Source organism: Mustelus asterias, chromosome 2 (assembly GCF_964213995.1).
Source record: "Mustelus asterias chromosome 2, sMusAst1.hap1.1, whole genome shotgun sequence".
Lineage (NCBI taxonomy): Eukaryota > Metazoa > Chordata > Chondrichthyes > Carcharhiniformes > Triakidae > Mustelus > Mustelus asterias.
The window spans coordinates 17,601,189-17,623,306 of NC_135802.1; the positions used below are offsets into that span (position 1 = coordinate 17,601,189).

The 22,118-nt window shown below is 44.6% G+C and overlaps 1 protein-coding gene across 11 annotated transcripts in view; it reads right to left on the minus strand.

Annotated features, from left to right (window-relative positions):
• LOC144506100 (5'-AMP-activated protein kinase subunit gamma-2-like) overlaps positions 1 to 22,118 on the minus strand; it is a 496,688-nt gene that overhangs the window by 201,322 nt on the left and 273,248 nt on the right. The window contains exon 1 of one of the 11 annotated variants that reach the window (XM_078231997.1): positions 7,429 to 7,884. The exons of 9 other annotated variants lie outside the window; for them this stretch is intronic. In XM_078231997.1, coding sequence (XP_078088123.1) covers positions 7,429 to 7,522 — 94 coding nt within the window. In that variant the 5' untranslated portion in view covers positions 7,523 to 7,884. Of the gene's footprint in view, positions 1 to 7,428; positions 7,885 to 22,118 lie in introns of those variants that run through there. One more of the 11 variants, XM_078231990.1, reaches the window with a different exon arrangement.

The window sequence follows — 22,118 nt, forward strand, 5'->3', positions numbered from 1 at the left end:
AGTCCATTCCAGATCCTAACCACTCACTGTGCGGGCAAGTTTTTCCTCATGTTTCAGTTACTGCTTTTGCCAACGACCTTATCCATGTCCTCTCATTCTCAATCCTTCCACCAATGGGAACAGTTTCTCCCTCGGCACTCCATCCAGACCCTCTTGGCTGTCAACAGCTCTCTCAAATCTCTCAATCTTTTCTTCTCCAAGGAGAACAGTGCCAGCTTCTCCAATCCATCGACACAATTTTTGTGAATCATTTCTGCAGTCTCTCTAATGTCTTTGCATCCCTTCCAAAAATGCAGTGCCCAGAACTGGCCACAGTACTCTAGTTGATGCCTCACCTTTATCAATCCTCTTGATTCTTGTTCAAGAAACTCAAGCAAGTTGGTTAAACATCAATATAAAGAATTAATTTATGGGATGTGAGTGCCGCTGACTTGGCCAGCAATTATTGCCCATCCCTAACTGCTCTTGAGACGGTGGTGGCAAGCTGCCTTCTTGAACCCCGGCAGTTCCTGTGGTGTAGGCTGCAAAGGAGGGAATTCTAGGATTTTGACACAGCGACAGTGAAGGTACGGCGATAAATTTCCAAGTCAGAATGACAGTGGCTGTGGAAAGAGAAACAGAGTTGACCTTTCAGGTCAATGATCCTTGATCAAAACAGGGTGACGAAGAGTCAATGACCAGAAATGTTAACTCCGTTTCCACAAATGCTGCCCTGACCTGCTGAATATTTCCAGCATTTTCTGTGAATAGTTTAGTTAACTTGCCCTGAACAAATCCGTGCCGGCAGAACTATAATACATTGGGATCAGCACTTCAGACATCATCAATGGCTCTGTGCAACTTGAAGTAGTATACCATGCACTGATATGCATCAGAACAAGGTACACTCAAGGAACACAGCAATCCTCAAATGGACCCCAACAACCACAGCACACCGGTTTCCCCATCCATTCACCAGGATGCCGTAATCCTCTAGAATCAAGGGGAAAAAACAGCTCCCCATCCACCAGGATCTCAACAAAGTCCTTCACTATCACATGAAGTTGAGCAAGTCCTTGTGGAACCACGTGCTTAGCACTTGACACCTGCACATCTTTGGAGTGTGGGAGAAAACCGGAGCACCCGGAAGCAACCCACACAGACATGGGGAGAACATGCAAACTCCACACAGTCACCCAAGGCCAGAATTGAACCTGGGTCCTTGGCTCTGTGAGACAGCAGTGTTAACCACTGTGCCACCGTGCTGCCCCACATCCTCTCCACATCCACTTTGAAACATCTAAGATCCAGATGGATTTTGACAATCAAGTCACTCCTTACTCTTCTAAACTCCAGTGGATACAAGCTGAGTTCATCCAACCTTACCTCATAAGACAATCTGCCCATTCCGGGTATTAGTTTTGTAAACCTTCTGTGAATTGTTTCAAATGCATTTACATCCTTCCTTAAATAAGGAAACCAATACTGTACACAATGCTCCAAAAGTGGTCTCACCAATGCCCTGTACAATTGGAGCATAGAGTCATAGAGGTTTACAGCATGGAAACAGGCCCTTCAGCCCAACTTGTCCATGCCGCCCTTATTTTCAACCCCTAAGCTAGTCCCAATTGCCCGCATTTGGCCCATATCTCTCTATACCCATCTTAAACATGTCACTGTCTAAATGCTTTTTAAAAGACAAAATTGTATCCGCCTCTACTACTACCTCTGGCAGCTTGTTCCAGACACTCACCACTCTCTGTGTGAAAAAATTGCCCCTCTGGGTGCTTCTGTATTTCTCCCCTCTCACCTTAAACATATGCCCTCTAGTTTTAGACTCTCCTAGCTTTGGGAAAAGATATTGACTATCTCGCTGATCTATGCCCCTCATTACTTTATAGACGTCTATAAGGTCACCCTTAATCCTCCTACGCTCCAGAGAAAAAAGTCCCAGTCTATCCAGTTCTCTTTATAACTCAAACCATCAAGTCCCGGTGGCATCCTAGTAAATCTTTTCTGCACTCTTTCTAGTTTAATAATATCCTTTCTATAATAGGGTGACCAGAACTGTACACAGTATTCCAAGTGTGGTTTTACCAATGTCTTTTACAACTTCAACAAGATGTCCCAACTCCTGTATTCAATGTTCTGACCAATGAAACCAAGCATGCCGAACGCCTTCTTCACCACTCTGTCCACCTGTGACTCCACTTTCAAGGAGCTATGAACCTGTATCCCTGGATCTCTTTGTTCTATAACTCTCCCCAATGCCCTACCATTAACTGAGTAAGTCCTGCCCTGGTTCAATCTACCAAAATGCAACACCTCGCATTTATCTAAATTAAACTCCATCTGCCATTTGTCAACCCACTGGCCCAATTGATCAAGATCCCGTTGCAATCATAGATAACCTTCTTCACTGTCCATTATGCCACCAACCTTGGTGTCATCTGCAAACTTACTAACTATGCCTCCTAAATTCTCATCCAAATCATTAATATAAATGGCAAATAACAGTGGACCCAGCACCGACCCCTGAGGCACACCGCTAGTCACAGGCCTCCAGTTTGAAAAACAACCCTCTACAACCATCCTTTGTCTTCTGCCATCAAGCCACTTTTGTATCCATTTGGCTACCTCACCCTGGACCCCATGAGATTTAACTTTATGCAACAACCTACCTGTCAAAGGCCTTGCTGAAGTACATGTAGACAACATCAACTGCACTGTCCTCATCTACCTTCTTGGTTACCCCTTCAAAAAACTCAATCAAATTAGTGAGACATGATTTTCCACTCACAAAGCCATGCTGACTGTGTCCCTAATCAGTCCTTGCTTCTCGAAATGCCTGTCGATCCTGTCTCTCAAAATACCTTCTAACAACTTACCCACTACAGATGTGAGGCTCACCGGCCTGTAGTTCCCACAGGTTTTCCCCGCAGCTCTTATTACACAAAGGCACAACATTTGCCACCCTCCAATCTTCAGTGACAATCGATGATTCAAATATCTCTGCTAGGAGACCCGTAATTTCCTCCCTAGCCTCCCACAATGTCCTAGGATATGCTTCATCAGGTCCCAGGGATTTATCTACCTTGGTGCGTTTTAAGACTTCCAGCATCTCCTTCTCTGTTATATGTACACTCCTCAAGACATCACTATTTATTTCCCCAAGTTCCCTAACATCCATGCCTTTCTCAACAGTGAAACTGGTGGGAAATATTCATTTAGGATCTCTTCCCTACTTCTTTATTCTATTCCCCTTGCAATAAATGATAACATTCTATCAGCTTTCCTAATTACTTGCTGTACCTGCATATTAGCCTTTTGCAATTCATGCACTAGGACATCTCGATCTCTCTGCATCTTAGAGTTCTACAATAGCTCACCATTTAGACAATATGCTTTTCCATTCTGCCACTCATTTAACCCACCCTTGTGTCCTCTTCACATCTTTGAGCTTGTTCCACCAAGATCATGGCCGATCTTGCACCTCAACTTCACCTTCCTTCACTTTCCCCGTATCCCTTAGTATCCATTAGTCTATTGACCTCTGTTTTGAAATTTGTTTTTTTAAATTCATTCACGGGGGGTGGGCATCGCTGGCGAGGCCAATGTTTATTGGTCATCCCTGAATGCCCCTGAGAAGGTGGTGGTGAGCTGCTTTCTTGCAGTACTGCACTCCATGTGGTGTTAGGTACACCCACAGTGCTGTTAGGTACACCCACAGTGCTGTTACTATACTCAATGGCTGAACATCTCAGATAGAAAAATCAAAAGATTCACAGCCCTCTGAGCATAGAAAGTTCTGTTTTTCTGAGTCCACAATGGCGGATCCTTATTCGAAGTCTGTGCTGTAGATTCCTCAGCCAGGGGAAGCATTTTCTCAGCATCTTACCTGTCACGCCCCTTTTGAATTTTATACATCTTGATTAGATCATCCCTCATTCATCTAAATAATGAGGGGCAGCATGGTGACACAGTGGTTACCACTGCTGCCTTACAAGGCCAGGGACCCGGGTTCGATTCCCAGCTGGGATCACTGTCTGTGCGGAGTCTGCACGTTCTTCCCGTGTCTGCGTGGGTTTCCTTCGGGTGCTCCGGTTTCCTCCCACACTCCAAGAGGCCTGCTGGTTAGGTTGATTGGTCATGCTAAATTCTCCCTCAGTGTACCTGAACAGGTGCTGGAGTGTGGCGACTTGGGGATTTTCACAGTAACTTCATTGCAGTGTTAATGTAAGCCTACTTGTGACACTAATAAATAGTAAATAAACTTAAACACCAGGGAATGTCTCTCCTCTTTCTTAGAACCAATCGAGTGAACCTTCGTTGCACTCCCTCAAGGACTAATATGCCCTTCTTTAGGTAAGGGGACCTAAACTGCACACAATACACCAGGTGTGGCCTTACCAATGCCCTGGATAATTGTAATAATACTTATTTAGTCTTACACTCCAATTCTTTTGTAACAAACCCTAACATACCACTAACTTTCCCAATTGCTTGCTGAACCTGCGTGTTTGACTTTGGACAGGGAATTGTGGAGCTTAAGGCCCAAGCAGCCAAAGACATGGCTGTCAACGGTGCAGAGATCAAAATCATGAGATGTACAAGAGGCCCGAATTGGAGGAGCTATATTTAAGAATTGCAGAATGCGCTGACGTTGAATGTTCCAGAATTCACAGGAAATTTTACACTCGGCACTTTGAGTTGAGGATTGATACTAGAGTGTGTTGATTCCTCTCATGTATGTCACGTTCCTTGTCCCAGCTACATGAAAATGTGACATTATGATTCTCAGGACATAGGAGTTGGTTTTAATACGGTGAACAGACGAGCTGGTTTTATTATATAAACATACGAGGTCGTTTTCATGCTGTAATCAAAGGGAGCTGGTTTCAGAAAAGTGAACATTGGGAGCTAGTTGTAGAATGGTGAGTTTATAGAGCTGCCAAATTGGAGTTGGTCAGAACTGCAGGAAGTGCCAAGTATTCACACCAGGTCTTCATCAATTTAAATTATAAAAGGACTTTGATGAGCTGCTGTTCCAGTTGAGGGTTTTGTTAATCAAGCTTTAATCAAATTCTTAATATGAACTGTGACTCGGGGGTAGCACCTTTGCCTCTGATTCAAAAGACTGTGCATTCATGCCAGAGACCTGAGCACAAAATCTAAGCTGACTGAGGGAATGCAGCATTATCAGAGGAGCTGTCTATCAAACAAGACGTTAAACTAGATAGGCATAAATGATCCAGTGACACTATTCTAAAGTAGAGCAGAGAAGGTCTCCCTGGTATCCTGACCAATACTCATTCCTCAACCAGCATCATTGTCACCTCACTGTTTACGGGATCTTGCTGTGCATTGAATTGGCTGCTGGGTTTTGTACATTACAAGTGACAATAATTCAAACTTGATCGGCTTTGAATTGCTTTGAGGTCATGAAAGGTGCTGCATAAATGCGAGTTTGTTTTTTTCTTAACCCTTAATGTCATTTAAGTTCACCAGCTGTAATTTCCGACTGCAGTTTAACTCACACCTGAAGAACTGGAATACAGTGATCGTCTTTTTAGCAGGAAAGTCAGATTCGCCATTACTGTCAGAATGTTCAGGACGATGCACTTTGATCTATTCCCCACTCACTGCAATTTTGTACAATGGAGACAGCAGATAGCACCCTGGCATGGTGGCACAGTGGTTAGCACTGCTGCCTCACAACGCCAGGGGGTCGGATTCAATTTGGCCATGGGTGACTGTGCGGAGTTTGCACGTTCTTCGCGTGTCTGCATGAGTTTCCTCCTGGAGTCCAAAGATGCGTAGGTTAGGTGGATTGGCCATGCTAAATAGTGTCCGGGGGATGAGTGGGGTAGATACATGGGGTTACAGGGATAGGACCTGGATGGGATTGTTGTCAGTGCAGCTCAATGGGCTCCTTCTGCACTAATAAATACAAACAAAAGGTAACTTGCTTCCTGTTCATTGCGCCACTGTATCCAATTTACAAAACGGTCTATATACTGACCACTGGGAACCACTCAAAACCAACAGCGGTCTGCACCCCCTGATTTTACTTGCCAACTTCTGAGTTGGTGTCTCATTTGGCTGAGATAACCAATTTGTTCACTTGAGGGGGGGGGGGGGGGGGGGGGTAGATGTGGAGGGAACTCTATAGCAAAGAACGCATGATTCATTATTTAACCTCAATGAAATGCACCAATTGGCTATTGAATGCCTTTTTGCTTGTAATCAAAATATTCATGTTATTAAAAACACAAATCTGACACACAATGTCCGAAGAAAAGAACTTTCAGTTATTAAATGCTTTTCATGAACTTGGACCCCAAAGTAATTTGCAATTAATGAGCTGCTTCTTGACTCAATCTATAGAACAATAGAACATTACAGCACTTGTGGCCCTTCTTGGCTGTGCCGAACCATTTTTCTGCCTAGTCCCACTGACCTGCACCTGGACCATATCCCTCCACACCCCTCTCATCCATGAACCCGTCCAAGTTTTTCTTAAATGTTAAAAGTGAGCCCGCATTCACCACTTCATCTGGCAGCTCATTCCACACTCCCACCACTCTCTGCGTGAAGAAGCCCCCCCTAATATTCCCTTTAAACTTTTCCCCCTTCACCCTTAACCCATGTCCTCTAGTTTTTTTTCTCCCCTAGCCTCAGTGGAAAAAGCCTGCTTGCATTCACTCTATCTATACCCATCATAATTTTATACACCTCTATCAAATCTCCCCTCATTCTTCTACGCTCCAGGGAATAAAGTCCTAACCTATTCAACCTTTGTCTGTAACTCAGTTTCTCAAGTCCCGGCAACATCCTTGTAAACCTTCTCTGCACTCTTTCAACCTTATTAATATCCTTCCTGTAATTAGGTGACCAAAACTGCACACAATACTCTAAATTCGGCCTCACCAATGTCTTATACAACCTCACCATAACATTCCAACTCTTATACTCAATACTTTGATTTATAAAGGCCAATGTACCAAAAGCACTCTTTATGACCCTATCTACCTGTGACGCCACTTTTAGGGAATTATGTATCTGTATTCCCAGATCCCTCTGTTCTACTCTTCAGTGTCCTACCATTTACCTTGTATCTTCTACCTTGGTTTGTCCTTCCAAAGTGCAATACCTTACACTTGTCTGCCTTAAACTCCATCTGCCATTTATGTTGGAAATGCAGCAGCCAATTCATGCACAGCAAGATCCCGTAAACAGTGATCAAATAAATGACCGAGTCAACTTGAAAATAAATTACACTAAAACTCTAATTATATCAAAGTGAGGAATGAGGGGATTGGGGGGGGGGAAGACGGGGGGATGCAGAGGTGCAGGAGACTACAACTTCATCAACCAGTAAAATGGAGACACAAAACGTGCCTTTTTGAAATAACAAAATCGCCATAGCCCTAACCATCACTCACTTACCTAAAAGGCCATGAGGTTCCGACTGGCGTCTCTCTGGTTTTCCATCCTGATCCTTTCGTTTCTTACTCCCTCGAAGGCTGCCAAAACGCTTCATGAGCAGCAGTGGGCACAACAGCAGTAGCAGTCAATCATGCCAAGTGTTGGGTGAATAAGAAATCAGGCTGGGCGAGAAGTGTGCAGTGCTGGGTCGAGAAGCGAGTCTTTGTAGTTGGTCCTCAGGATACTCATGTACCCACACACACACACACACACACACACACACACACACACACAGATACCTACATACACCAAAGCAAAAAGCAACAAGGCTTTCTTTCCTTCCCCAGTTAAAAGATTAAGCACACAATGTCCAAGTCAACGAGATGGATATTCTATCCAATAGCTCCAGGTTGCTTAGCCTCACTCGAGTACAGTAAATGAAGAAATGCAGCTATGAGACTTCTACAGCTAATTGTCAAGTGCAGCTGTGCATGATGTGGCTTTAAAATAGCTTGGACGGGTTGGACTGTAAAAGGAAACCACCCTGGGTCGATAATCCCCGGCAACGATTGGCCAGAGCTGCCTTCTCCTAATGGAATGACATCACATCTATTTTGATTAAAGCTCTAAGCCGTAGGAAGCAAATGCCTTTTGCTGGTCGGGTAGTAAGTGGATCATTGAAGTCTCGTAATGTGAATGCCTAGTGCCTGCACAGCAAAGTATGGTACGTAGGACACTGGCCTATTTATTCTGTATTAAACAACACAGTGCAGTGATCGTACCAAACAATTCTTCAGTAAGGCAGGTGATTTTTCCGCATTATCAGAAAATATTGTGAAATGTGCTTCCATATGTATTCCACTAGGGTAGAGCAGTGGCTCGGTTTGGAGCAGCCAAAATTCACCAATCCTCTACTCAAAATCAGTTTACTGCTTTATATATTTCGAGAGTGATTGTACAATAAATAGGATTCCTTTCTCTTTTTATTGGGGGTTAAGCTTCAACTCAAAGAAAATCCCCTTTAACAAATGCATTCATATTACGTTTTTAATGTAGTGGCCTAAACTTTACCATCTCACCTGCCCCGGAATCGGGGTGGGCAACGTTCCCATCACGGAAATCTCCGCTGGCCCCGGGTGGGATTTTACGATCTCGCCAGAGCAAGGCTGTAAAATCCCGCCCAGCATCGCCGTGCTAAATGGGACAGATTTCAAACAGGTCCAGTAATTAGAAGCTGGGCACTCATGAGGTGCCATCAGCAGCAGCACAATTGTATCCTGCACAATCTGTGTGTAACCTCATGGCCCGGTATATCCCCCACTCTACCCATTACCACCGAGCCAGGGGATCAACCCTAGTTCAGCAAAGAGTGCAGGGGGGCATGCCTGGAGCAGCACCAGGCATACCTAAGAATGAGGTCTCAACCTCGTCGACTGCTTGCATGCCAAACAGCAGAAACAGCATGCAATAGACAGAGCTAAGCGATCCCACAATCAATGGATCAGATCTAAGCTCTGCAGTCCTGCCACTTGCAGTCGCAAATGGTGGTGGACAATTAACAACTAACTGGAGGAGGAGGCTCCACAAGTATCCCCATCCTCAGTGAAGGAGGAACAAAGAACAAAGAACAATACAGCACAGGAACAGGCCCTTCGGCCCTCCAAGCCTGCGCCGCTCCCCGGTCCAGGATTGAATCCTGAATCCAGGATCCCCGCCCAATTTTCCAGCCTATCTACATACCAATATCCTATCCACCGAGCTGTCCCTCACAGCTACGATGCTTTGTTCATTACAACCTATTAACTCACCCCCACCCCCCCATTCCAGACCATGTGATCTCCAGGGAGAGGCGAAAACCCAGAGTGAAAAACCCCAGGAGCCCAGCACATCAGTGCAAAAGACAAGGCTGAAATATTTTCAGTCATCTTCAGCCAGAAGTGCTGGGTAGGTGATCCATCTCAGCCTCCTCTTGAGGGGCCCAGCATCGCAAATGCCAGTCTTCAGTGAATTTGATTCACTCCATGTGATATCAAGAGATGGTTGAAGGCACTGGATACTGCAAGGCTATGGGGCCTCATAATATTCTGGCAATAGTACTGAAACTTGAGCTCCAGAACTTGCTATGCCCCTAGCCAAGCTGTTCCAATACAGTTGCAACACTGGCATCTACCTGACAATGTGGAAAATTGCCCAGGTATGATGTGTACACAAGGAACAGGGCAAATCCAACCCGGCCAATTATCGCCCCATCAGTCTACTCTTGCTCATCAGTAAAGTGATGGAAAGGGTCATCAAGCAGCATTTATACAGCAATAACCTCAGTCTGGGTTTTGCCAGGCCACTCACCTTCTGACCTCAATGCAACCTTGTTCCAAATATAGACAAAAGAGGTGAACCCAAAATGGGAGGTGAGAGTGAATGACATCAAGGCCACATTTAACTGAATGTTGTATCAGGGAGTCCTAGCAATACTGAACTCAATGAGAATCGGGGGAAACTCTCCACTGGTTAGAGTCAGATCTAACACAAAGGAAGATGGTTGTGGTTGTTGGAGGTCAATCATCTGAGCCCCTGAGGCATTTGCTATAATCATCAGCCAGAAGTGTCAAGTGAATGACTCATCTCGGCCTCTTCTGGAGGTCCCCAGCATCACAGATGCCAGTCTTCAGTCAATTTGATTAATTTGATGTGATAGCAAAGAAATGGCTGAGGCACTGATATTATGATATGGCAGGTGGCAATTACCAGGCTGGCCAAACCCAGAGGGTACCTCTAGGCCTATTCTATTATAGGCCTAGAGGTAGGGATATGATCAGCGCAACTTGTGGGCCGAAGGGCCTGTTTGTGCTGTGGCTTTCTATGAAACTTGGACAAGCTATCACAACAATTTAACATTTGTACTTACTATGAGAAACTATCTGCACTGTAGTCAGAAGCAAAATTTTTAATCAACTTTTGAAAGTCTTAAATGTTAAACCTTGACATTTATTTAGAAAACTTAAAAACAAAATATTATATTTACATAGTTAACAGTAGTTCTACAAACATTTCCCAAAAGATTGCTGCTTAGTTAAATTCAAGAGTTCAATGTCCCTTTTAGGCAATGGTGCTCATATATTTTCTCAAGATTACTACAAACATGCACTGTTTCTACAGGGAAGTATTATACAGAATTTTTCCTTTCTCATTCGATACTGGAAAACTAAAGCTTATAGCAAAACATTGCAGACGCAACACTTGTCTTCCCTGAGGGTGGCTGCAAGATGCTTTCTTCACAGGTCTGTTTCAGCACACATACTCTTCAGGATCTCATGGTCATACCCGCCTTACAGCCTTCAATCTCTCTTTAAATATCTTTTTTCCCCCTTTCATCCCCATAGCTATATTTTTACATCCCTTTGGAAGTTCCCTTTCCCAGAACACAGATATACGCCGACTATGGCAAGGTCTGCAAGACAATACAGGCTACAAGATGAAGGCATGTAAAATCGCCGGCTCCAATGCATCCCTCCCCGATGAGCTCAATCCATTCTATGCCCATTCTGAGCAAGAGGTCAGCGAGAGCATGCTTTCCATCCCGCAAGACTCAGACGAACTTATATCTGAGGTCACCATTGCATAAGTCAGAGCAGCCTTCTCGAAGGTCAACCCATGGAAAGTGACTGGTCCGATTGGGGTACCCGGATGAGCACTCAGATCCTGCGTGGACCAGCAGGCAGGGGTATTCGCAGACATCTTCAACCTCTCTTTGCACCAAGATGAGATCCCAATCTGCTTCAAGGAGACGACCATCCTCCCGGTACCAATGAAAAGCCAGGCAGCGTGCCTTAACGACTACCGTCCGGTGGCTCTGACATCCATCATTACAAAGTGCTTCGAAAGATTAGTCATGAAAACAAATCAATTCCAGCCTCCCAGATTGCCTGGATCCACTACAGTTCGCCTACCGTCGCAACAGGTCCACAGCAGATGTCATCTCCCTGGCCCTACATTCAATCCCGGAACACCTAGATAACAAGGACATCTATGTCAGACTCCTATTTATCGACTACAGTTCAGCCTTCAACACCATTATTCCTACGAAGCTCATCTCCAAACTCCGTGGCCTGGGCCTCAGCTCCTCCCTCGCGACTGGATCTTGAACTTCCTCACCCATAGACCTCAATCAATAAGGATAGGCAACAACACCTCCTCCACAATCACCCTCAAAACAGGTGTCCCACAAGGCTGTGTCTTCAGCCCCTTACTACACTCTTTATACACCTATGACTGTGTGGCCAAATTTCCTCCAACTCCATTTTCAAGTTTGCTGATGACACCACCGTAGTGGTCCGGATCTCAAACAACGACAAGACAAAGTACAGGAAAGAGATAGAGAATCTGGTGAATTGTGCGATGACAATAATCTCTTCCTCAGTGTCAACAAAATGAAGGAGATAGTCATCTACTTCTGGAATCGTTGTGGAAAACATGCCCCTGTCTACATCAATGGGGACGAAGTAGAAATGGTCGAGAGCTTCAAGTTTTTAGGTGTCCAGATCCCCAACAATCTTTCTGGTCCCTCCATGCCGACACTATAGTTAAGAAAGCCCACCAATGCCTCTACTTTCTCAGAAGACGAAGGAAATTTGGCATATCCATTACGACTTTCACCAGCTTTTAAAGATGCAACATAGAAAGCATTCTTTCTGATTGTATCACAGCTCGGTATGGCTCCTGTTCTACCCAAGACCGCAAGGAACTACAAAAGGTCATGAATGTAGCCCAGTCCATTACGCAAACCAGCCTCTCATCCATTGACTCTGTCTATACTTCCCGCTGCCTTGGCAAAGCAGCCAGCATCACTAAGGACCCCACGCACCCTGGACGTTCTTTTATCTACCTACTTCCATCAGGAAAAAGGTACAAAAGTCTGAGGTCACGTACCAACCGACTCAAGAACAGCTTCTTCCCAGCTGCTGTCAGACTTTTGAATAGACTTACCTTGCATTAAGTTGATCTTTCACTACACCCTAGCTATGACTGTAACACTACATTCTGCACTCTCTGCTTTCCTTCTCTACGAACAGTATGCTTTGTCTGTATATCGCGCAAGAAACAATATTTTTATGTTAATACATGTGACAATAATAAATCAAACCAAATCAAATCATAAGAACATAAGAACATAAGAATTAGGAGCAGGAGTGGGCCATCTGGCCCCTCGAGCCTGCTCCGCCACTCAATAAGATCATGGCTGATCTTTTTGTGGACTCAGCTCCACTTACCTGCCCGCTCACCATAACCCTTAATTCCTTTACTGTTCAAAAATTTATCTATCCTTGCCTTAAAAACATTCAATGAGATAGTCTCAACTGCTTCACTGAGCAGGGAATTCCACAGATTCACAACCCTTTGTGTGAAGAAGTTCCTCCTCAACTCAGTCCTAAATCTGCTTCCCCTTATTTTGAGGCTATGCCCCCTAGTTCTAGTTTCACCCGCCAGTGGAAACAACTTCCCTGCTTCTAACTTATCTATTCCCTTCATAATCTTATATGTTGCTATAAGATCTCTCCTCATTCTTCTGAATTCCAATGAGTATAGCCCCAGTCTACTCAGTCTGTCCTCATAAGGGTTATGGGGAGCGGGCAGGTAAGTGGAACTGAACCCACTATTAGATCAGCCATGATCTTATTGAATGGCGGAGCAGGCTTGAGGGGCTAAATGGCCTACTCCTGCTCCTATTTCTTATGTTATGTTCTTATAAACCAACCCTCTCAACTCCGGAATCAACCAGTGAATCTCCTCTGCACCCCCTCCAGTGCCAGTGTATCCTTTCTCAAGTAAGGAGACCAAAACTACACTTGGTCCCCAACTCCAAATCATCTATGTAAATCGTAAACAATTGCGGTCCTAACACTGATCCCTGAGGCACACCACTAGTCACTGATCGCCAGAAAAACACCCATTTACCCCCACTCTTTGCTTTCTGTTAGTTAACCAATCCTCTGTCCATGCTAATACATTACTCGTAACACCGTGCACCTTTATCTTATGTAGCAGTCTTTGGTGCAGCACCTTGTCAAATGCCTTCTGGAAATCCAGATACACCACATCCACAGGTTCCCCATTGTCCACTGCACATGTAATGTTCTCAAAGAATTCCACCAAATTAGTCAAACATGATCTGCCCTTCATGAACCCATGCTGTATCTTCCCAATGGGACAATTTATATCCAGATGTCTCGCTATTTCTTCCTTGATGATAGATTCAAGCATTTTCCCTACTACAGAAGTTAAGCTAACCGGCCTATAGTTACCTGCCTTTTGTCTACCTCCTTTTTTAAACAGTGGCGTCACATTTGCTGTTTTTCAATCTGCGGGAACCACCGCAGAGTCCAGCGAATTTTGGTAAATTGCCACTAGTGCATTTGCTATTTCTCCCGCCATCTCTTTTAGGACCCTGGGATGCATTCCTTCAGGGCCAGGAGACTTGTCTACCTTTAGCCCCATTAGCTTGCCCAACACTACCTCTTTCGTGATAATGATAGTTTCTAGGTTCTCACCTGCCATAGCCTTCCTGTCATCAATTTTTGGCATGTTATTTGTGTCTTCCACTGTGAAGACCGACACAAAATACCTGTTCAAATCAGATACGTCCTGCACACAAAAAGCAGGACAAATCTAATCTGGCCAAATACCACCCATCAGTCTAATCTAGATCATCAGTAAAGTGATGGAAAGAGTCATCAACTGTGCTATCAAACAGAACTTGCATAATAATAACCTGCTCACTGATGCTCACTGGGTTCTGCCAGGACCACTCATTTCCGTACCTCATTACATACTCTGAACTCCAGAGATGAGGTGAGAGTGACGGCCCTTGATGTCAAATCTGCATTTGACTGAGCATTGCATCAAGGAACCCTCACAAAACTGGAGTTAATGGGAATCAGAGGGAAAAAGTCTCTGCTGGTTGAAGTCATACCTGACACAAAGGAAGATGGTTGTGGTTGTTGGACATTAGTCATCTCAGTTCCAGGGCATCAATGTACAAGTTCCTCAGGGGAGAGTCCTCAGCCCAAACATCTTCAGCTGCTTCATCAGTTACCTTCCTTCCACATAAGGTCAGAAGTGGGGATGTTCGCTGATGACTGCACAATATTTAGTATCATTCACGACTTCTCAGATACAGAAGCAGTCCATGTCCAAATGCAACAAGACTTGGATAATATCCAGGCTTGGGCTGACAAGTGGCAAGTAACCTCTGAGCGACATAAGTGCCAGCCAATGACCATCTCCAACAAGAGAGGATCTAACCAATCACCCCATGACTATCAATGGCATCACCATCTACATCCTGGGGGTTAACATTGATGAAAAACCCAACTGGAATGCGTGGTTTCATGAGCAGATCAGAGGTTAGGATTGCCACGGCAAGTAACCCACATGCTGACTCCCCAAAGCCTGTCCACCATCTACAAGAAACAAGTCAGGAGTGTGATGGAATGCTCTCCACTTGCCTGGATGGGTGCAGCTCTAACAACACTCAAGAAGCTTGACACCATCCAGGACAAAGCAGCCCGTTTGATTGGCACCCCTTCCACAAACATCCACTCCCAGTGTCAGCAGTGTGTATATGATGCACTGCAGAAACTCACCAAGGCTCCCTAGACAACATTTGCCAAACCCACGATCAGTACCATCTAGAAGGACAAGGGCAGCAGATACCTGGGGACGCTATCACCTGGAGGTTCTCTTCCAAGCCATTCACAATCCTGACTTGGAAATATATTGCCATTCCTTCACTTTTTTTGGGTCAAATTATTGGAACTCCTTCTCTAACAGCACTGTGGATGTACCTACATCACATGGACTGCAACAGATCAAGCAGCCACCTTCTCAAGCGCAACTTGGGATGGGAAATAAATGCTGGCCAGCGATGCCCACATCTCTTGAATAAAGAAATTAGGTTTTCCTAGTATTTTCCATTTTAATTCCCGATTTGGAGCATCCGCAGTATTTCTATAGACAGCTTACAAAGGACGAATGCTAAAATCAAATGCCAGATGCCTCGGACTCTATCTTTTCCTATGTATATTGAAGCATCATTATTATAGGAGGGCCTGATATAAGTACAGTAATATATTAATGTAGTCTGTATTAAATGACAAGCATATGTGATATCTGTGAGACAGCCATTTAAAGTATTTTTACTGACTAAAAACTTAATAGCCGACCTACCCAAGGGAAAGGAACCAAAAATATCAGTCTTCAACCTGTGACAGAATGCCTGAATGAGAAAGTCTGGCTGATAAGAGTAAGATCCCACCATTGAGACACAGTGATGGGAAAGTATCTAGTCTTTGCACTGTGGTGTGTGTTACAGTCCACTATAGCAACATTGACATTTACATGCATGTTGTAATCTGGAGCTATGAATAGTGACGGTACAGGCTCCAACTTTTTTTTAACTACATGTTGACCAGCTCTCTGCCGCTTCTACTGCCTGGGTGTTGGGAGGGTTTGCAGGTTGATATTCAACCTGTTTGGTCGTATTGTGACCACACCTTCCTGGAGTAGGGCTCGAACCCAGAGCAGCTGCTTAGGAATGCTACTCACTGTGCCACAAGACTTCCATGCACTGCAATAATGGGGAATCCACCCTTACTTATTGCCCCCTTCCTAACTGTAAGAAGCTGTATCAGTAGCATTTCCCACAGCTTTTTCTCCAAATCAGGTTTTTAATTCTCTCAACCTATTCCAGGAGATTGCGTGGATGATTAATCAGACATAGATAGAGTCATAGAGCTTTACAGCATGGAAACAGGCCCATCGGCCCAACTTGTCCATGCCGTCCCTTTTTTAACCCCTAAGCCAGTCCAAATTGCTCACGTTTGGCCCATATCCCTCTATACCCGTCTTACCCATGTAACTGTCTAAACGCTTTTTAAAAGATAAAATTGTACCCGCCTCTACTACTACCTCGGGCAGCTTGTTCCAGACACTCACCACCCTCTGCGTGAAAAAATTGCCCCTCTGGACCCTTTTGTATCTCTCCCCTCTCACCTTAAGCCTATGCCCTCTAGTTTTAGACTCCCCTACCTTTGGGATAAGATATTGACTATCTAGCTGATCTATGCCCCTCATTGTTTTATAGACCTCTATAAGATCACCCCTTTTTATTAATGACCTGGATGAGGGCGTAGAAGGATGGATTAGTAAATTTGCGGATGACACTAAAATCGGTGGAGTTGTAGACAGTGCAGAGGGAAGTGGCAGGTTACAGAGGGACATAGATAAGCTGCAGAGCTGGGCTGAGAGGTGGCAAATGGAGTTTAATGCGGAAAAGTGTGAGGTGATTCACTTTGGAAGGAGTAACAGGAATACAGAGTACTGGGCTAATGGTAAGATACTTGGTAGTGTGGATGAACAGAGGGATCTGGGTGTCCATGTGCATAGATCCCTGAAAGTTGGCACCCAGGTTGATAGGGTTGTTAAGAAGGCGTACGGTGTGTTAGCTTTTATTGGTAGAGGGATTGAGTTTCGGAGCCAGGAGGTCATGTTGCAACTGTACAAAACTCTGGTGCGGCCGCACTTGGAGTATTGCGTACAGTTCTGGTTGCCGCATTATAGGAAGGATGTGGAACTGTTGGAAAGGGTGCAGAGGAGATTTACCAGGATGTTGCCTGGTATGGTGGGAAAATCGTATGAGGAAAGGCTGAGGGGCTTGAGGTTGTTTTCGTTAGAGAGAAGAAGGTTAAGAGGTGACTTATAGAGGCATACAAGATGATCAGAGGATTTAGATAGGGTGGATAGTGAGAGCCTTTTTCCTCGGATGGTGATGGCAAACACGAGGGGACATAGCTTTAAGTTGAGGGGTGAGAGATATAGGACAGATGTTAGAGGTAGGTTCTTTACTCAGAGAGTAGTAAGGGCGTGGAATGCCCTGCCTGCAGCAGTAGTAGGCTCGTCAACATTAAGAGCATTCAAATGGTTATTGGATAAACATATGGATGATATTGGAATAGTGTAGGTTAGATGGGCTTTAGATTGGTCTCACTGGTCGGCGCAACATCGAGGGCCGAAGGGCCTGAACTGCACTGTAATGTTCTATGTTCTAAGCCTCCTACACTCCAGAGAAAAAAGTCCCAGTCTGTCCAGCCTCTCCTTATAACTCAATCCATCAAGTCCCAGTAGCATCCTAGTAAATCTTTTCTGCACTCTTTCTAGGTTTATAATATCCTTTCTATAATAGACCAGAACTGTACACAGTATTCCAAGTGCGGCCTTACCAATGTCTTGTACAACTTCAACAAGACGTCCCGACTCCTATGTACAATGTTCTGACCAATGAAACCAAACATGCTGAATGCCTTTTTCACCACTCTGTCCACCTGTGACTCCACTGTCAAGGAGCTATGAACCTGTACCCCTAGATCTCTCATATTAATCTGAATATAACCATTCATCTTCTGTCAAGAAGCCAATTTTGTATCCATTTAGATACCTCACCCTGGATGCCATGAGATTTAACCTTATGCAACAACCTACCATGCGGTACCTTGTCAAAGGCCTTGCTAAAGTCCATGTAGACAGCATCAACTGCACTGCCCTCATCTACCTTCTTGGTTACCCCTTCAAAAAACTCAATCAAATTTGAGAGACATGATTTTCCACTCACAAAGCCATGCTGACTGTCCTGAATCAGTCCTTGCGTCTCTAAATGCCTGTAGGTCCTGTCTCTCAGAATACTTTCTAACAACTTACCCACTACAGATGTGAGACTCACCGGCATGTAGTTCCCAGGCTTTTTCCTACAGCCCTTCTTAAATGAAGGCACAACATTTGCCACCCTCCAATCTTCAGGCACCTCACCAGTGAATCGATGATTCAAATATCTCTGCTAGGGGACCCGCAATTTCTTTCCCGCAATTTCCTCCCTAGCCTCCCACAATGTCCTGGGATACACTTCATCAGGTCCCGGGGATTTATCTACCTTGATGCGCTTTAAGATTTCCAGCAGCTCCTTCTCTGTTATGTGTACACTCCTCAAGACATCACTATTTATTTTCCCAAGTTCCCGAACATCCATGCTTTTCTCAACAGTGAATACTGATGAGAAATATTCATTTAGGATCTCACCCATCTCTTGTGGATCCGCATCTAGATGACAGTGAGGCGGGAGGAAGAGCGAGGTGGCAGATGCATGGCAGATGCAGTATAATGTGCATAAATGTGAAGTTATCCACTTTGGTAGCAAAACAGGAAGGCAGATTATTATTTGAATGGCTATAAATTGAGAGAGGGGATGTACAATGAGAGCTGGGTGTCCGCGTACACCAGTGACTGAAGGTAAGCATGCAGGTGCAGCAGGCAGTAAAGAAGGCAAATGGCATGTTGGCCTTCATTGCGAGAGGTTTTGAGTACAGAAGCAGGGGTGTGTTGTTGCAACTATACACTAGGACCTTGGTGAGGCCACACCTAGAGTATTGTGTGCAGTTTTGGTCTCCTTTACTGAGGAAGGATGTTCTTGCTCTCGAGGGAGTGCAGCGAAGGTTTACCAGGTTGATTCAGGGGATGGCGGGACTGATGTATGAGGAGAGATTGACTAGGTTAGGATTGTTTTCGCTGAAGTTCAGACGAATGAGGGGGGATCTCATAGAGACTTATAAAATTCTAGACAGGATAGATGCAGGGAGGATGTTCCCAATGGTGGGGAAGTCCAAAGCCAGGGGTCACAGTCTGAGGATTCAGGGTAGACCATTTAGGACAGAGGTGAGGAGACATTTCTTCACCCAAAAAGTGGTGAGCCTGTGGAATTCATTACCACAGGAAGTAGTTGAGGCCAAAACATTGAATGCATTCAAGAGGCAGCTGGATATAGCACTTGGGGCAAATGGGATCAAAGGCTATGGGGAAAAAGAAGGATTAGGCTATTGAGTTGGAAGATCAGCCATGATCTTAGTGAATGGCGGAGCAGGCTCGAAGGGCCAAATGGCCTCCTCCTGTTCCTATTTTCTATGTTTCTATGTTAGTGTATATTTAAGAGTTTTTATTAATTCGTGCTCACAGCCTTAGGTAATGTCGTTGTTGGGAGGAGAAAAACCTGTGGGCAGGTCAGGTGACCGGGATTTCATTTTCAGTTTCGGTTTGGAGCTGCAGGTTTGAGTTTTTAGTTTTAGAAGGGACAGCAAGCTCCAAAGAAGTATTTTCCCTCTCTCCCTGTTGTTTTGAAAATTCTGTTGGTTAGCTGAAAACAAGATCTTGTTTTCCTTAAGGTTGAAAACATACTGTTGTTGGGGGCTGGACCAGAGCCTCTCAGGTGTTTTGGGAAGCTGTCTTGTCTTCAAACTGTTCTGAGTCTCAAGCATTTGATTTGATTTGATTTAATTTATTATTGTCACATGTATTAACATACAGTGAAAAGTATTGTTTCCTGCGCGCTATACAGACAAAACATACCATTCATAAAGAAGGAAACGAGAGAGTGCAGAATGTAGTGTTACAGTCATAGCTAGGGTGTAGAGAATGATCAACTTAATGCAAGGAAGTCCATTCAGAAATCTGACAGCAGCAGGGAAGAAGCTGTTCTTGAGTCGGTTGGTACGTGACCTCAGACTTTTGTATCTTTTTCCCGAAGGAAGAATGTGGAAGAGAGAATGTCTGGGGTGCATGGGGTCTTTAATTATGCTGGCTGCTTTGCCATGCCAGCGGGAAGTGTAGACAGAGTCAATGGATGGGAGGCTGGCTTGCGTGATGGATTGGGCTACATTCATGACCTTTTGTAGTTCCTTGCGGTCTTGGGCAGAGCAGGAGCCATACCAAGCTGTGATACAACCAGAAAGAATGCTTTCTATGGTGCATCTGCATATGTTGGTGAGAGTCATAGCTGACATGCCAAATTTCCTTAGTCTTCTGAGAAAGTAGAGGCGTTGGTGGGCTTTCTTAACTATAGTGTCGACATTGGGGAACCAGGACAGGTTGTCAGTGATCTGGACACCTAAAAACTTGAAGCTCTCGACCCTTTCTCCTTCGTCCCCGTTGATGTAGACAGGGGCATGTTCTCCTTTACGTTTACTGAAGTCGATGACAATCGCCTTCATTTTGTTGACATTGAGGGAGAGATTACTGTTGCCACACCAGTTCACCAGATTCTCTATCTCATTTTTCCTGTACTCTGTTTCGTCATTGTTTGAGATCCGACCCACTACGGTGGTGTCGTCAGCAAACTTGAAAATCGAATTGACTGCAGAATTCAACTAACGGCCTCGATCTCAGTATCATGTGAGCAGTAGTCTGTGCTGTGTTAAACCTGTGGAAAGGGTCTTTTGTTTAAGGTAAGGGTTTTGGTTTGATTGCAAAATTGTAAAGATTTGTTACAAGTTGTACATTATCATGATTGTTTGTTTCTTGTTTGTAATTGATAAAAATTCTTGCTAATTTTCTTAGTATGCATTTTAACTATATTCTTGAATGAACTCTGTTTGAGAAAAGCTCCCTAGTGGGTCTTTTGAATCATACTTGAAGTGGAACATCTCATGCTTATCCTAGCCAAATTCAAGATATAAAACTTACGATTCAGGCAGACTTCATTAAACACTTTGGAGTTTTAGACTGAATCATAACAGGTGGGAGTTCAGGTGTTTCTAACGTGTTGGTGCAGATTCGATGGGCCGAAGGGCCTCTTCTGCACTGTATGATTCTATGAAGTGTGTAAACAATGTTGGTGGAGGGATGATATTGGTCACAGCACCTGCAGAACTCGTTTCTCTTCAATTAGTGCCAGGTGGTCTTTTACATCCACCTGAAATGGTAGGCTTGACAGCTGGAATTTTACAGCCGGCCCCACTGGGAATCAGAGCAGGCGAGGGGCGGAGGATGGGAAGGTCCATTGATCTCGGGCAGGATTTTACAGTTTCAGGGCAGGCGAGGCCGCAAAATCCCGCCCGACATCTCCGTTAACTGATATGTTTCATTTGCTCAATCGAAGTTTGCATCGCGGTTGTATGGAATGTCCTTCTTGGACTTCTAAGACCTATAAACATTCAGTGTCTGAGCTTAACTGGACAAGGTACTGGGGGGGGATTTGGTCAGGGAATCGTACCTCAGTACAAATTGACACAAAATAGCCTTGCATGGAGCTGCACGGAGTTACTTAAGCAACCTCGAGACCAATGTAGCAGCCTCCAGCTATCACCTGCCCTTACAACTAACAAGTGAAGCCTCGGCAGTGAGCAGCTGAGGAAAGTGACCTTTAAACGTGCCCAAGAATCACGGCAGTGGCAGATTCAAGCAGCATAATCGTCTCTCAGCTGACCGGGCCATTCTGGACCTTATGACGCTCTGCCACACCCACCTCTCCAACCAATACCACGCCAGCGTTTTTAACTTGTGCATTGTTGTCTCCTTGGCAGGCGGCAGGAATCCTTGGCATGTGTAATGTGTAACATGAAAGCTGGGCCAACACAAGGTTGATTATAGTGAACCCTGTGTTTGAGAGAGGCTGTTATTGCTGTAAATTAATGGAAGGAAACCAAACATTGTGAACTTCATAGACTGAAAGGTCTGAAAGGATTGGATAACATGAGATCAATTTAAATTACACCGTGTGCTTAAGTACAATTCCTATTGGGTTTCTGGAGATCTCAAATCTATAAAAGTCCAAAGATGTGTGGGTTAGGTTGATTGGCCATGCTAAAAATTGCCCCTTAGAGTCCTGAGGTGCGTAG